The sequence below is a fragment of the Tenrec ecaudatus genome, chromosome 4, assembly GCF_050624435.1.
Source record: "Tenrec ecaudatus isolate mTenEca1 chromosome 4, mTenEca1.hap1, whole genome shotgun sequence".
Lineage (NCBI taxonomy): Eukaryota > Metazoa > Chordata > Mammalia > Afrosoricida > Tenrecidae > Tenrec > Tenrec ecaudatus.
The window spans coordinates 105,585,417-105,602,460 of NC_134533.1; the positions used below are offsets into that span (position 1 = coordinate 105,585,417).

A 17,044-nucleotide genomic window follows, 5' to 3' on the forward strand; every position below is an offset into this window, starting at 1 on the left:
ACGTGGCTTCTCCAGCGCCCGGGCTTTAGTGTAACTCCATGCGTCTTGCCATCAGGAATACCTTGGAGCGAGGGAGTGTGTGTCCTACCTCCACTGCTATTTATGTCGGAGCGAATGGTGAATTTCATCTGCCAACCTTGGTGTTGGCAGTTCAGGGCTTACCCAGTAGTGCCATCTGAGCTCCTTAGATACACATCAATGGATGGTGAATAAGCCTCAGGTAATTAGAAATGACACACTCTATTCCTCAAGTATTGTGTTCAGATAGGGACTATGTTGTGAACACTGGGAGCTGAGCCTCTACCCTGACCGGCCTGTTACTGAAACATGACCTCTGTTTCCACAGGACAAGCTAAGGACAAGGTCTTTCTCTCTTGAGACTTTACTGTCTCTGTCTCACCAGTGGGCATCTGTCGGGAACATGCCCTGTACTTTAATATTCCCTTCCAATGGATACAATTCATGAAATCCTCTAATTTTTAATTTCCATTTAGCTAGGAGACTCTAGAGAACACTGGGAAAAGTGGCATTTTTAAAAGGTTATATTGTAACCTAAGAAAACAAAGTGGTTTAGTTTTTATGAAGAAGCACAGCCTCAACATGGACTTGTCTCTTCTGACCTAAATCTAGAGTAAACGTCATGCTCGTATTGTTGATGGAAAGTTTTCTCTTTATTATTTTAGTGTGAAATTTACTATGCATTGCCAGATTGTCCCTTTTTTTAATGATAATACGTATGGTTTCAAACAGTTGTTTTATAAAGTTGCGTGGGCAAATTACAAATATTATTCTAATTGTTAGTCTAAACAAAGGACTCAGCTGATGTTTTTATTTATTTTTTGCTAATAAGTAAGATTAATTTAAACTGCATCACTATTTAGGCAGGTTAGTTGATGATTCAGTTCTCTTTCTAGAAGATGCTCCAGTAGCTTACGCCCTCCTCACATGTAAACAATGACTCATTTCTCTCAGATAGTAAGTGAAGAAGTATTTCTGCTCAGATCGGAGTCTGGTTTGTGTTGGGGGATTTTGCCTTGATTGTGATCCTTTCATGTGTATTAATACCTCTGTCTCGTCCTTTGCCAAAGTACAGCAACAATTCCGTTTGTAATGTAGCATTATTGTGCACAGGAAGCATACTAACAGCATTGTAGAAATGGGGGTGAAATTTCCTATTGTGAGAGGATGTAAGCTTTTAAATGTTGTACGAATCAGAGAATCAGTGATTGGTCGTCTGCAAGGTAGCTCTGATGTGCAGCTATATTTCAGTTGTAATGTAGCGGGTAGAAAAACTCACACCCACCATGTTGAAAGAGACTCACCACCCAGTCAGCGATGCTCTTGCTTCAGCCAGCAGCAGGACAGATGCCGGCCAACCTAAAGCAAGAACAAAACGGCAAAAACGGGAATACATAAAATCGATGATGTATTTGAATGTGAAATCAAGGGCTAGTGTGTACACACACACATGCTCATGTACTGGCAATTAGGACATAAGTAGTAGTTTTTTGTTGTTGTTATTTTAGTGATTAAAGAACTTGTCTCTAGTGTGGACAAAGTAGGCAGGGACAAAATAACAAAGACATTTAAAAACAAAAACAAAACCCAACAACTTTTTTTCTATCCATAAAAATGGGAGAGAGAGCAATGCATGAATACCTTCTTTTATTAAATTGGAACTCTATGATGCTCACTCTCCCGACACAACGGCTGGAGCCAAAGGGGGTGAACAAGTAAATGTGGTGAAGAAAGCTGATGGTGCCCGGCTATCAAAAGAGATAGTGACTAGGGTCTTAAAGGCTTGAAGATAAACAAGTGGCCATCTAGCTCAGAAGCAACAAAGTCCACATGGAAGAACACACCAGCCTGTGTGATCAAGTGGTCCCAAAGGGATCAGTTACCAGGCATCAAAGAACAAAAAATCATATCATTGACTGCACACCTCCATGATAGGATCGCTGAAGACAAATGGGTGCATAAGCAAATGTGGTGAAGAAAGCTGATGGTGCCCGGCTATCAAAAGAGATAGTGTCTGGGGTCTTAAAGGCTTGAAGGTGAACAAGCGGCCATATAGCTCAGAAGCAAAAAAGCCCACATGGAAGAAGCACACCGGCCAGTGCGATCACGAGGTGCCAAGGGACCAGGTATAAGGCATCATGCAAAAAAAAGATGTAAGTGTGTGTATGTATGTGTATATATGTGTATATGTATATATGTATGTGTATATATGTATATATATACCATATTAAATGAAGGGGGAAGTGCAGAGTGGAGACCCAAGGCCCAAGTGTCGGCCAATGGAGAGCCCCTCATAGAGGGGTTTAGGAGAGGAGATGGGTTAATTAGGGTGGAAGGTAGTACCGATGAAGAACACAGCTTTCCCCCAGATCCTGGATGCTTCCTCCCCCCAACTACCATGATCCGAATTCTACCTTGCAGGGCTGGAAGGGCAGAGGTTGTACACTGGTACATATGAGGGCTGGAGGCACAGGAAATCCAGGGTGGATGATACCTTCAGGACCAAGGGTGTGAGGGACGATGCTGGGAGAGTGGAGGGTGAGTGGGTTGGAAAGGGGGAACTGATTACAAGGATCCACATGTGACCTCTTCCCTGGGAGAGGGACAGCAGAGAAGGGGGGAAGGGAGACATCGGATAGGGCAAGATATGACAAAATAACGATGTATAAATTACCAAGGGCACATGAGGGAGGGGGGAAAGGGGAGAGAGGGGGAAAAAAAAAGAGGACCTGATGCAAGGGGCTTAAGTGGAGAGCAAATGCCTTGAGAATGATTGGGGCAGGGAATGTATGGATGTGCTTTATACAATTGATGTATGTATATGTATGGATGGTGATAAGAGTTGTATGAGTCCCTAATAAAATGTAAAAGAAAGAAAAGAGGAGAAAAAAATGATTAGGGTAAAAAAAAATGGGAGAGAGAGAAAAAAAAAGTCCTAATAAACTTACTGCTTTCAAGTCAATTGTCACTGATAATGACAGCATCGAGGTGACTCCTGTGGGTTTCTGAGATTCTATCTCTTTCCCGGAGGATAAAGCCTCATCTTTGCCCCACAGAGGTGGTTGTGAACTGCTGACTTTATGGTTAGCAACCCAATGTGTAACCAACTCTGCTACCAGGACTCCTGGCCTTTCTTAATAGTGTTAAACTGATTGTTGTTTGGATGACTTTGGGTTATATAGTGGTGGGCCTTTTAAAACCGTGAAATTAGTGAATACTTGTGAAGACACAGGCAACAGAGGGAACAAACTGTAACGTGTCTTTGTAGGTGAAAAATACTTCATATTTTAGGGGACTTGGATTACAAATGGGAGGGAAGGAAAAAATAAAGCCCAAGGATGAACATTCATAAACAAGGAAAGAGTGGGGAGAAAATGAGGTCTGGGAGAACTTTGTTTGAATTGATTTGATTCATTCTTTATAAAGTGTTCTATGTACTGGTATGTACCGATGTGAGAAAGAAATCCCGTTATTAATGTCAGCAAGTCTTTTTTTAAAAAAAATCATTTTATCTGAGGTTCATTGCAACTCTTATCATAATCCATATGTACATCAGTTGTGTAAAGCACATTTGTATATTCGTTGCCCTCATCATTCTCAAAATATTTGCTCTCCACCTAAACCTTTGGTATCAGCTCCTCATTTTCCCTCTCCCTCCCTCCCCCCTCTCCCTCCCTCCTTAATGCCTGACACTGTCCCTTCACCCACTTTTCTGTTGTCCATCCCCCAGGGAGGAGGTTATATGTAGATCCTTGTAATTGGTTCCCCCTTTCCACTTCACCCTCTCCATCCTCCCAGTATTGCCACTCTCAGTACTGGTCCTGAAGGGCTCATCTGCCCTGGATTCCCTGTGTTTCCAGCTCCTGTCTGTATCAGTGTACATCCTCTGATCTATTCAGATATATAAGGTAGATTTGGGATCATGATAGTATGGGGGTGGGGGAGAGGGAGGAGGGAAGCATTTAGAAATTTAAGAACTAGAGGAAAGTTGTATGTTTCATCGTTGCTACACTGTACCCTGACTGGCTCGTCTCTTCTCTGAGACTTTTCTGTAAGGGGATGTCCAATTGCCTACAGATGGGTCTTGGGTCCCTAATCTACACTTCCTGTCATTCACAATGATTTGATTTCTTGTTCTTTGATGCCTGATACCTGATCCCTTCAACACCTTGTGATCACACAGGCTGGTGTGCTTCTTCCATGTGGGCTTTGTTATCTGAGCTAGATGGCCGCTTGTTTACCTTCAAGCCTTTAAGACCCCAGACGCTATATCTTTTGATAGCCAGGCACCATCAGCTTTCTTCACCACATTTGCTTATTCACCCGCTTTGTCTTCAGCAATCTTGTTGGGAAGGTGAGCTTCATGGAATGCCAGGTTAATAGAACAAAGTATTCTTGCATTGAGGGAGTACTTGAGTGGAGGCCCAATGTCCATCTGCTACCTTAATAATAAACCTATATATGTACATAGATCTATTTCCCCATCCTCACATATAAATATATTTACATATATACATGCCTTTATTTAGACCTCTATAAATGCCCTTTGCCTCCTAGTTCTTTCCTCAATTTCTATTTACTTTCCTCTTGTTCCACTATCATGCTCATTCTTCATTTGGGTTATAGTAATTCCTCTCATTCACATTACCCTTGATCACACCCTACCAGGCCTCCTACACCTTTCTCACCACCGATTTGGATCACTTATTCCCTTGTCCCTGGGTTTGTTAACACCACTTTTTTTCCCCACCTCCCCCACTCCCATTCCTCCCTCCCCCCAACCCTCTGTCACATTTTTTCTCCTCAAGTTTGTTCATCCAGCCTATTTTATTTAGACAGACCTACCTGCGGAGATAATAACATTCACAAAAGCAAGACAGAGAAAAACCAAGCAACAAAAGAAAACAAAACAATGAAAACAAGAAGCCAATAACAAAACAAAACAAAAACACAACAGCAACAAAAAAGAAAAGTTTGTAGTTAGTTCAAGGGCTGTTTGTTGGCCTTTAGGAGTGTTTCTGGTCTAGTCTGATGGGGTGCTGAACCCTGGCCCCAAAGTCTATTTTTGGTATTCTCTGGGGACTTTGTTGCTCTGTTCCCCTTGCTGTTCTGTTGCACTACCTTAGTGTTTTTCCTCAGTGTGGTGGAATCAGATCGGGTGCAATTCCCACACTGTGTCTCCAGTGTTGTCCCTTGTAGGGCTATGGGTCAGTGAGGGATGTCATGTCTCATAGTGGGGCTGGCCCTATGGTCCTCCCTGTGCTTTGGCTGCTCTGAGCAGGAATATCATCCTCAGGGTTTGGTAGGTCAGGATATGTTCCACATTTTCTTCCTCCCCTTCAGTTGCTCCTGTGTGCTCTGATCAGACATGTCCCACTCCCTGAGCTGCAGCTTCAGTGCTGTCCTCTGAAATAATTCTTCTGGGGGGGGGGTGTCTTTTCTTATATACTCTTACCTTATATTGCATAATAGATACCTAAAAAGTGAACCAGTGCGCCCCTGTTGTATTTATTTGTACTACCCTTTTGATAACTGATATCCTGATAAACTTTTCTGTTACTACTTTGTCAGAGCAGATATTCCCAAAATGGATTGTTTGATCAACACACATATATTAATATGAGCATATCACTTTTAAGAATTAGTAATGAAGATAAAAAAAACCCAACAACCCTGTCAATACTACTGGCCTCCTTATTATTTATTGTTTTATTTTTTTGGTTGGGGATAGGGGAGACTCAGAATATATATTTCCACAGGAAATGCTCATTCATAAATGTTTGTTTGCTGTTTCCCATGTGCCAATCTATGTGGGAATAGGTCAGATGCTCTCTGAACTATTGAACATTTTAACAATTAGATATAATACTTTATATTAAATTAAAATAGGTTGTGACCAAATTGGCACTACATGGTATTAATTCTGACTGGTTATTTACTTGCCTTCATAGTTGCAAAACATTTTGTTAATTTGTGATGCGATGAGAATTGTAGATTATACTAGCCTGAACTATATAGGTCCCAAGAGGATAGGTCCCAAGAGGAAAGTGGAGCTGCTTAATTATTTCTCACAGAACCTACATGTTCATTTGAAAGTGGGAAAAAGTTGATTGTGTTCTTTTTAGCAGTAAAAATTAATAAGCCATTTCTAAATAGATCTATTTTTAGCTCAGCACGGCTTTATTATGTTTAAATATGTAAATTAATTTAAAATTATTTTTATGTTGAAAACACACCAGATCATGCATTAATCCAGCAATCTCTACATATAAAGTTCAGTGACACTGATGACAATCTTCCAAGTTGTGGACACATTTTCATTTACCTTTTCTGAATTGTTGCACTGCAGTGACACCTCTCTTCACTTAGCCTCTCTCCAGAACAACATTCCCAGCTTAAAATTGGTTCATTCTACCCAGACACTCCTCAGCCCTTACCCTGCATTTGTTTGTCCCTACTGCTTATGTCTTCTTTGCCTATCACTTAACGTGTGTGGGCATCTCTCTTCACTGGGGTGAACACGCTTCTGTACCCCAGATACCTGGAATAGCACTCGGAGTGCAGTAGTGATCCAGTGCTGGTTGAATGAAAGGATCTTTAAAAGGTTTGTTGAAATGAAAGAAAAAGATAATGACAGATTTCCAGAAACTTTTGAAGCTCCCATGCACAAGACTCAACTTTCTTTGTTCTTTTTTAAACTTACAGTTTTAACCCTCTTACCTTCATACAGAAAGGGAGCTCTGGTTGCAGAAAGGGATTAAGCATTAAGCTGCGGGCAGAAGGGTGGCAGTTCCAATCCATGCTGCAGGAGAAAGAAGAGGCTTTCGACTCTTGTAAAGATGTAAACTATTGGAAGGCCAGGGGATAGTCCTACTCTGTCCCATCGGATCCCCATGTGTTAGAATCGATGGCAGTCGCTGAGAATTTCACACAGAATCTAAAGTACCCTATATTCTCATGGTTCTCAGCACATTTTTATGTAGTTTCTGTGGTAAAATTAGGTGCCTCAGCTGATATTGGAGTCGTCTTATACTCGAGTATATACAGTAGCTTAGAAAAATGCTTTCAGATGTATTATAAAATATAAAACTCCAGGGCCTTCAAAATATCGACTAGAAATGACCAGTAGGAAATGATATGCCTGGTTTACGTGATTTTTATTATGGATCCGGAATTTGCCTCTGAGGTCTTGACTACCAAATTAAAAAACACACTCTCCCCATGTTCTTTGCCTCCAGAGAAAGCTTCCCACAGCATTTTAGCAACTGTCCAATGAGAATAAAATAATGTAAACTGGAGGATTGACAAAAGAAGCTGAAACTCTGGAACAGTAATTCTCTGGACACTGACACCCAACACATGTTCCTATTCATTTTCTTGCTCTGTCTCTGTCTTAGTCTCTGAGGCACATGGGTGGGTCTGAATGAGACAGAGTTGCTTTTTTAGCACCTTTATCAAGATACAGCTGTGTTCTAAATGACAGAACAATGAGCAGCATGGTTTTCCTGAATTGGGGCGACTCATTCCGAGACAAAAACCAAAATAAGCAGATAGCTGTTAGTTGGATGAGGTTTTCTAAAGGGACCCACATATCTGATAGAGGTATTCTATTTTGAGGAAATCACTTTAAGTTTGTGATCTTAATTAGGTAATTTTGCATCTGACATTGCAGCTTTGTAATTAATGAAGCAATTTATTGATAAATTTCATGCTTTCATAATTCTGAAATTCTCAGTACATTCAGTGAAGATTTAATTGCACGTTAATAGAGAAAATTCCCATCAGTTCAACCTGTTTACTTGATTTGATTGGGCTTGAGTACACTCAAAATTAGTTTGGGATAAATCTTATATTAGGATCATCATTAAGCTATTGAATGTTTTCCTTTATTAATATGTTAACTAAATTCTTCAAATTATTACTTGGGTGAAACAATTGAAATCTTTGAAGAAGCAGTCTGGAATATATTGGATACAGTATTGCTAACATACCAACTGGGAATGATCTCAGTGAATCCCGAAGATCCATTTTGTTACAAAGAGCTCTTCATTTTGGGATTTACTCCTTCCAGTATTGTATCTTGCATTTGCAGGTGACCTCAGATGTACAGTCGTCATGTGTCCTGTTAATGGTCGAAGAAATTCAAATCTGTTGGTGCTTTAACCATTTAGTTTTCTCAATTTAGAGTTGATGGTTTGATTGAGGGTGTGCTGGTGGGTAGTGGTGGTGGTGAGGGGACAGACAATCTGCTTTGAACAGTAGGGTATAGAGCTTTAAACAACTCATTGCTAATCACGAACGGAGTTTGTTTTATAGATCTCGTCCTCTCTCGCCCCTTCCTTTCTCGTGATTTTATGCTCAGATGGTCTGCCTTTATCACGGCGCCGTCTCTTTCTGCCTGGCTGTCTTCTGCGTGTGTGCGTGCACGCGCTGTCTCTTCTGGACTGGTCTTCCTGGAAGCTGGCGCAGCACTCATCACTTTCTTCAAAGCTGACTTCACCTCTGCCTGTAATTGCTATTGGACTGTTTCTTTTTAGCTTAGAGTGACGTTCTGCACACACACACACACACACACACACACACACACACAGCCCATATTTTCAGTACCAGCACAGACATCTTGAAAAAAATTTATTCATATTGGAATTAAAATAAGTTTATTTTCAAGTTTCACTGATATACAGTTCACATGTCATACATTTCAGTAGTTGAATCACATTCCTAAGAGTTGTGCAACCATCACCACCATCAATTTCACGACATTTCCCCCATTTCCTGTCAACCTCTCATACTGTGCCTCCTTGAATCTGTTCATCTGGGGGTTGTCTCAGAGTGGGATTTGACCATCATTACTTGCTTTCTTGTCACCTAAAAGAGACATACATTTTCAGTGAACAGAATAATTTTATTCCCTTTTGGATGTATTTCATTTTTAAACAAACACACACACACATACACAGAGAGACACTAGCTATGGTGTTCCAGAAAACAGCTCTCCTTTGTACATCGTGTTCTGATAGAAACGCTGACTGTCTTTGAGAGAGGTCATGAGCTTCTGCCTTGGAGAGTGAATGGAAGCTTTGCTGAAGCCGGTGTTTCTGGAGTCAATACTCAGTAAACTATGGGGACCCAGGAAGAATGGTAGCTTCAAAGTTTGAGAGTATAGACTTGTATTGTCCTTTATTTAGAGTCTGCCTTTGCTCTGTTTAGCTGGGTGATTGTTTTCCCTGTTTCGTTGTCAGTTTTCACAGGTAGGGTTCAGGCACGGGGTCTTTAGGGTGGTCTGGAGTAACTGCAGTACAGAGCCTGTAGCACAATGCCGGCACCCGGAAGCTGTGTTTCAGTGCTGTTTGTAACCTCTGCAAGGAAAAGCACACCCCGGATCTGCCAGCTCCCCCTGGATTAGCCCTAGTTTTATGCATCAGCCTTTAGGACAGATCCCATAATGGATATCGGTATAGACTTTATTGGGGAAAGACGGTCAATGAGAGAAAAGAAAGCTCTGCGTACACAGAAGGATGCCAGGCCATGGCTCAGACTTTCAATACAATGGAGAGAGCCTGTCTGTCCTCTTCTCATTGAACAAGTGGTAGAGCAGCCTTATCAGCGAATAGTTGCCCGGATCACACAGATAGGGGTATCTGAGGTCACCTGAGAAGCTCAGCTGCCTAGCATGTTGAGATGTGGGACTCATAGAAGGGTGAGCCTGCTTTGCGTAGAACATAATCCTGCGGGAAGCTGAGTATGGTTGTGAACCTTCCAATTGGGCAAGGGTCGGGGGATGGTGGGTAATCCCATCTCATTGTCTAGGCATCCCACAGCGACTCTTGAGGTCATTTCCAGGGTCTTGCTTCGTACACATCACACTTTATTGTTAAAGTAAAGCTTGGGACCATGAATTCATGTTCTTAGTAAATATTTGTGAGATTGAATCAGAACATTTGTTGTTGCTACTGTTTCTATGCCCCTTAAACAAGTTGATATCAGAATAAGCAGTAGTACAGTATGGTTCAGAATCTTTTAAATGAATGTTGTTTCCAAAGATAAGTGTTTTTGATTAGCCTGGGATCAACTCAGTTCTATAAATAATTATTGATTTACTCAGGCACACTATATGTATGCACTTGGTACAGGAAATAAGAGATAGGAAAAAGTCCTTATTCTTGGGGAGTTTAAGGTCTAAAAGGGATAAAAATGTGAATGTCTTAAAATAGAAGTGGAAGATGAGAAGTGTTGTGAGAAAATGGCTAAGGGTAGAAGGTAAAGAATGGTCTCAGCTGATACTAAACAATTAATCTCTTTTAAAAAATCATTTTATTGGGGGCTCATACAACTCTTATCACAATCCATACATACATCAATTATGTAAACCACATTTGTACATTCGTTGCCCTCATCATTCTCAAAATATTTGCCCCTGGCATCAGCTCCTCATTTTTCCTTCTCCCTCTCCATTCCCCCCTCCCTCATGAACCCTTGATAATTTATAAATGATTATTTTTGTCATATCTTACACTGTCTGATGTATCCCTTCACCAACTTTTCTGTTGTCCATCCCCCAGGGAGGAGATTCTATGTAGATCCCTGTAGTCGGTTCCCCCTTTCCACCCCACCCTCTCTCCACCCTCTTGGTATCACCACCCTCACCACTGGTCCTGAAGGGATTACCCGCTCTGAATTCCCTGTGTTTCCAGTTCCCATCTGTACTAGTGTACATCCTCTGGTCTAGCCAGATTTGTGAGATTAAATTGGGATCATGATAGTTGGGGGGGGAGGGGTGCAGGAAACATTTAGGAACATGGACGAAGCATACCATCCTGTGCGATCACAAGGTGTCGAAGGGATCAAGTATCAGACATCAAAGAACAAAAATGATATCATTGTGAATGAGGGGAGTGTGGAGTGGGGACCCAAAGCCCATCTGTAGCCATCTGGACATCCCTTACAGAAGGGTCTCGGGGAGGAGACGAGCCAGTCAGGGTGCAATGTAGCAACGATGAAACATACAACTTTCCTCCAGTTCCTAAATGCTACCTCTACACCCACTATCATAAACGATTAATATTATGAAACTTAAATTTGTGGGGTTTTTTTTGGGGGGGCACCTTCAAAGACATTGGTAACGAACATTTTCTGGTATGTAGGTAGGATAATCAGTGGGAGAATAATTTAAGAAAAATAGGTTGTTTTATAGCATATGAAGTGTAGGGATTAGTCAGACATCTTAAATGCCCATTTTGTTTGAGGTAAATTGTGATTCCCATTGATGCTGGGTGTGTAGATAGAACTGCTCCATAGGTTTAAAGACTTTGACTTTTGGAAACAAATCACCATGGATGTCTTCTGGGGAGCCCCACGTGCGTTGGAAACACCAACCTCTGACTAGTAGTCAAATGCCTTTCTGGGACTCCCTCATTTTAATTACTATTTGGGAATTGTTGCCAGTAGTTTTTAGTGTAAGTTGTTATGCCATTCTTCAACATTTTATGTGTGACCAATTAACACAGCTATGCAAAGATAAGTGAGAAAGAGAGAAAACAAGCAAATAAATGAGCAAGCTTCCAATGGCATTCAGACATTTTAAAATGAAGACTTTATTAAGGGTTGATGAGAAACAGCAACACGCCCTTCCGTTGCTAGTGCTGGGTGGATGCTCTTGAAATTTTCTCTCAACCTTGCCAGAAGTGGAGGTATGTGTGAGTGTCGGTTTTCTAGGAGATCTTGAAGGACCTTTTTATTCTTTCACATTCTGTGTTTAACACTGCCAGTCTTAAAAAGAACCCTTGTGGTTTGACCTTGTATATTATTACTTAATGTTTATTTTTAAGTCTGTCCAATTTTAAAGGATTAGACTACATGATCTGATCCAAGCACATTTGTGAGGAAACGTGTGTGGACGGTTCTTGACCTTTCATTTTTTTTTTAACTTAACCAATGTTTGTATACAATATAAAAACAGAGCTAAGAAAACGTTATCATGCTTGTCTTGGTGAGTGTTGGTTGGATGAGCTAGTGATGATTGTTATTATCTTCCATTTAAGAGACAGTCCATGTATATTTTGAGATTTACTGATGTTAGAATTTGAGAAAAACACCATACATTTGCAATGTGGATAACTAGTAGCAGTGATCACCTTGTCTGGAGGAACCAGTAAGGCAGCATCAACATCTGTTAAAGTTGTTTTAAAATAGTGTGTCGCCAAAGTGACCTTGTCTTATTTTTATCTTAATTCCCGTATTACAGTACTTTGTGTAGGCTCTAAATCATATATAGATTCTATAAGGTAGAGGGTGAATATGTGTGTGTATGTTTTGAATGACTAGTTTATGGAATGACTGGTATTATATGAAGTTGTTAAACTTTTATGAGGAATGAATTTTCAAAGACTGTTCTTTGGATCAAATTGTTGTTGTAGGTGTTGGAGGCAACTGCTTAATGCTCATTTGAACCTACAATTAAGTCGTTCTGAATGTTATTTTGATGCTTCCTTGTTCAGAGAAATCCTGACTTAAGTTTCTTACTGGGTCTCTGGGAATACTTGGAAAGAAGATGACTCAGGCGCTTCCCAAAAGAGTGACACCTGCGTGTTGTATGCCTACAATGGTTTCATAATTCAGCTCTTAGGTGGAATCTTGCTAAATATTTCTGCCTTCCACAGTGACTAGTATTCTGAGAATAACCAAATAATAAAATGAAAAGCTAGATGTATACAGAAATATATAAATATAAAGTAACATAAGATATAAATAATATGTGTAAATATCTAAGGAAAATTGCCATCAAAATAAACTATTGGAGTTTTGCTTGAAGTATAATTAATAAAGAGTAAGATGTCAAAAATCAATATAGCTTGGTTAGTTAGTCATTGAACTATAAGGAATTTTAAGAAACTGAATCTTGGACATGGTGTTAAAAAACTAACTCGGATGCAAAAATTTTTTTGATCATCCTAGGCAAATTTTTGGATATTTTATTCTTCAGAAGAAAAAAAATAAGATTGTATTGAATACTGTATGTGGACATTGGTACAAAATGAAGTAAAGTATCTTTTTTGTTAATATAAGTTAATACTTTGAAGACACCGTCACATACTTTTTCTTTCAATGCTTAGAAATTCCCTGTGAGATATCTATTTTCATCTTGTTGATGAGGAAATTTAGTGTCTGGTTTTAAGTGGCACAATTCAGGTTTGGCCTCGGTCTTTTAACTTGGCCCTTTATCATCTTGACTTCTGATTCCAGAAGTCCATTTCCTTTCTCCCTCTTGACTACTGTAATTGATTGAAATAAATTTGTTTCCTTTTCTATATTGTTGAATTTTTTGTATATCCCTTATACAATTTCTAAGTTCTAGGAGAATTCAAATGTTTTAAGAGACATCAGAAATGGATGCAGTCAATTTGGGCACAAGTTAGAAATGAAATGGGCATTGTCATTTCTTAAAAATCTAAAAAGAGATAGCAAAAAAGTATGTGTTAGACTCTTTTTCTCTAAATTGCTTCCAGCTGCCTGCTTCCTAATAGAGAAATATTTATTAAAAGTGGCAGGTTAAAAATTGGATTCCTAAGGCAAAATATGACTGGTTTCAAAATTTCAAAAGAACAGGGACTATCTGAGATTTTAAAACAAGTATAGTGGTTCTTTTTTGGGAGGGAGAAGTGGAGATTGAAGGAATAGATAAACATATTTCCTGTCCAGCACAACAGGATAGCAAACCCACCTAGACGGTTAGAGTGAACCACAGAAAATGTCCTCAAATAGTGAGTGGAAGAATATGAAGGTTTTCCTGTGTGTTCCAAGGAGTATAAGTATTTGAAAAGGTGAAAGGAATCATTTAAGGTGATAAAATAAGACATTTAAGCACACTGAATGATTTGCCTGGTCCTGAAACTCACTTACAGACAAGTCCTAGGTAAGGAAAGAGCATGAAAGCAAAATAAAATATAGTTTGCACGCAGAGAATATTATTAGACTAATTCGAGGCTGTGGGAGAGATTAACCGCATTATTCGGTTGCAGTGCCGTAGGCATGTTAAAATTAGGAAAGCCATGTGCTAATTCTGACAAGCAATTGATGAGAAAGAAATTCATGGAAGGAAAAAGCACTGGCCTTTGAATGAGGGTGTGATGGGAAGCTTATACTTGAAAATGAAGAACATTATAGTGTGTATTGAGATACCTATAAAAGTTTTATGTCTTAAGGTGCTCAGTGAAGGTGGCAGGTATATGCTTCCGAGAAGAGAAATATTAAGTTAAAAAAGACCCTCAGGAAGAGCTCAAGGAAGTCTTGGAACCCAGGGCCAGGGCTCTTGGAGGACTGTAGCAATTAAAAACCTGGTGTCGAACGTTGCGGGGCTGTCACTAGAAGAAAGCGCCAGCTAATCTGGGGGCTCGGGGGAGGAGCACTGGACACCAGTGCAGTATAAACACACCCATAGTCTACAATTAATATGCATGTATTTTCCGTTTTGAAATTGCATCATTTATTTATTTATTAAATACCTTTTTGGGGGGCTCTTATGGCTCTTATCACAATCCATGCATTCATGCATTGTGTTGAGCACATTTGTACATATGTTGCCATCATCATTTTCAAAGCATTTTCTGTCTACTTCTGCTCTTGGTATCAGCTAATTCCTCACTCTTCCCTCACGAACCAATCCTTAGTAATTTATAAATTATTATTTTTTCCATGTTTCTGTCTGATATAATGAAAAGTAGTTATCTGAGATGTAATTAATTTCTTCTGAGGCTTCTTATAGATTGGAAATATTAGTAGTTTCTTAGTTATGAGTTGATCAGTGGTCTGAAGCCACTCTTTTATATTAAGAGCCAGAAATAATAAAAGTCATGTTGGTAAGCCCTGCATAGCAGAGCCCTTCAATCCTTAAATCATTATACTGTTATTGGAGATGCACTAGTGAGTTTTCATAATAATCATTATTATCTAAAAGTATGCAAGATGAACTTATTAAAATTCATCTATATTTTAATGTTTATTGTTTTTAAATTTCTGTTTGATTTTAAAGCATTTATTGCCTTCATTATTATAAATAATATCTACTCTGATAAATAAATCATGATTTTGGTACATAGTTATTACCATAATATAGCAGATGTAACTAATGTATTTCTTCCTGAAACTTTTAATATTTGGATTTCTAGATCTATTGTTCCTTTCTTACGGGTCGTTGGGTTGTTCCATATGTAAAAGGTGTGAAGTACATCAACTAGGCAGGTAACTCTAGACTAAACCGATTGCTGTCCAGTCAATTCCAACTCACAGTGACGCTATAGGGTAGAGTAGAGCTGCTCTACAGGTAATTGGAACGGAGTAGACCACCTCATCTGATTCTCCTGTGGAGTGGCGGGTGGGTAGAATCAAACACTTTGCGGACAGCTGCCCGTCTTTAATGCTCTGCACCACCATGGCTTCTTAAACTAGGGAGCTAGCTCTTTAAATAATTGAAAAACAGTCCTCTATTTTAACAGCATTGATACTGCTTACACTAATTTGAGAGAAAATCTCAAAGCCTTCTCAAAATTGAATTACTCTCAAAGGAAGTTGTCATTGGCCATGACTGCAAGCACTTCCTCTCTCAGATGATTCACTTACCATTCACTTAACATAGGTAACTGCTGTCTTTACATCTATAGTTAATTGTAGGATATAATTAGGTTCTAATCACTGTATCCTGTTAAAGAGTGCTATACCTTCAGTATTAATATGGTGATTTGCTATGCTCAAGGATAGAATATTGAATCACAAAGTATTAAAGTCATTTTGCTAACGAAGTATATATTTTCATCTTAAACAGTGTGCTTGGGGAAGAGTCATTTAAAAATACCTGTTTTATATATCTAGCTGGGTGATAGTTTTAAGTTCATTCTAATCTTACATCACCACAATGACATATTTGTAGAAATCGATGATGTAAAAGCCTAAAATTCAGCCTATTCATATCTTAACCTCTCTAGAATTTAAGAGACTATTAGTTAATAAGTCTAATAATTCTATTTGTAGTCAACATTTTTGGTGCTTCCTGTTAGACAATGAGTAATAACTTTTCTCATTTTTGTAAGCATGCCGTCAATGCTAAAATTTTAAAACAAAACAATCGTTTGTTTAATCATCTGTATTTTTTGTATATTTTCTCACAGAAAAAAGAATCGCCTAAGTCCAGTATCAAGAAAAAAGTAACCAAAGTAGCAGAAGCAAAGAAAGTAATGAAGAGAAATTTTAAAGTGAATAAGAAGATAACATTTACTGATGAAGGGGAGGTAAGAGTCTGAAAAGAATTACATTACATAATTACATAATGACAACAATAAATGGTTCTCTAAAGCATGCTGGGCAGGGCCTTCCAATGCTACTGTAGGCATTTCATCGACTCTAAATCTGTAGGTAAGACTTTTTCAATGGCAGTAAACCAAAATATTTATTGGCGATAATATAAAGGGGTCACTTTAGAACTTTGTAAACTCCTTTATCTATAAAGATAAGATTTTCTCATGATGTCATAGTTTCCATCAACATATTCTATGGGAAGAGAGAGATCTTGAACATACGTACAAGAAAAACAACCCAGCTACTAGCCACAGCTTGTTTGTTTCACTCCCATTTGCATGCACTCATATTTCCATACCTTATTTGGAGGTTTCTAATTATTAGGACAAATCTGCAAAAATATCTTCTTTTTTAAGTGTTAAAAAGCAAACGTCACTTTGAAGATCCCGGATCCCAGCTCCTGATCCCCAGCCACGATAATTTCAGTACCCTCATGAGCATATAAAAGCTGGAAGGAACGAAAAAGAATGGGTGACTTTAAATTATGGCATTAATGGAAACCTGCTAAATACTACCACGGACTGCTGGAAGAAGGGATAAATCCACCATGGAAAAATACAGCCAGGGTGCTCTGTTAGCCACAAGAGTGGTGACACTTTATCCATCTCATGTACTTTGGACATGACATGTTATCAGGAGGGATCCGGTCCCTGAAAAAAGGATAACATGCTTGACAGAG

The 17,044-nt window shown here is 39.2% G+C and overlaps 1 protein-coding gene across 1 annotated transcript in view; it reads left to right on the plus strand.

Moving 5' to 3' along the window:
* DDX10 (DEAD-box helicase 10) overlaps positions 1–17,044 on the plus strand; it is a 248,652-nt gene that overhangs the window by 133,405 nt on the left and 98,203 nt on the right. The window contains exon 14 of the mRNA XM_075546562.1: positions 16,179–16,298. Coding sequence (XP_075402677.1) covers positions 16,179–16,298 — 120 coding nt within the window. The remainder of the gene's footprint in view (positions 1–16,178; positions 16,299–17,044) is intronic.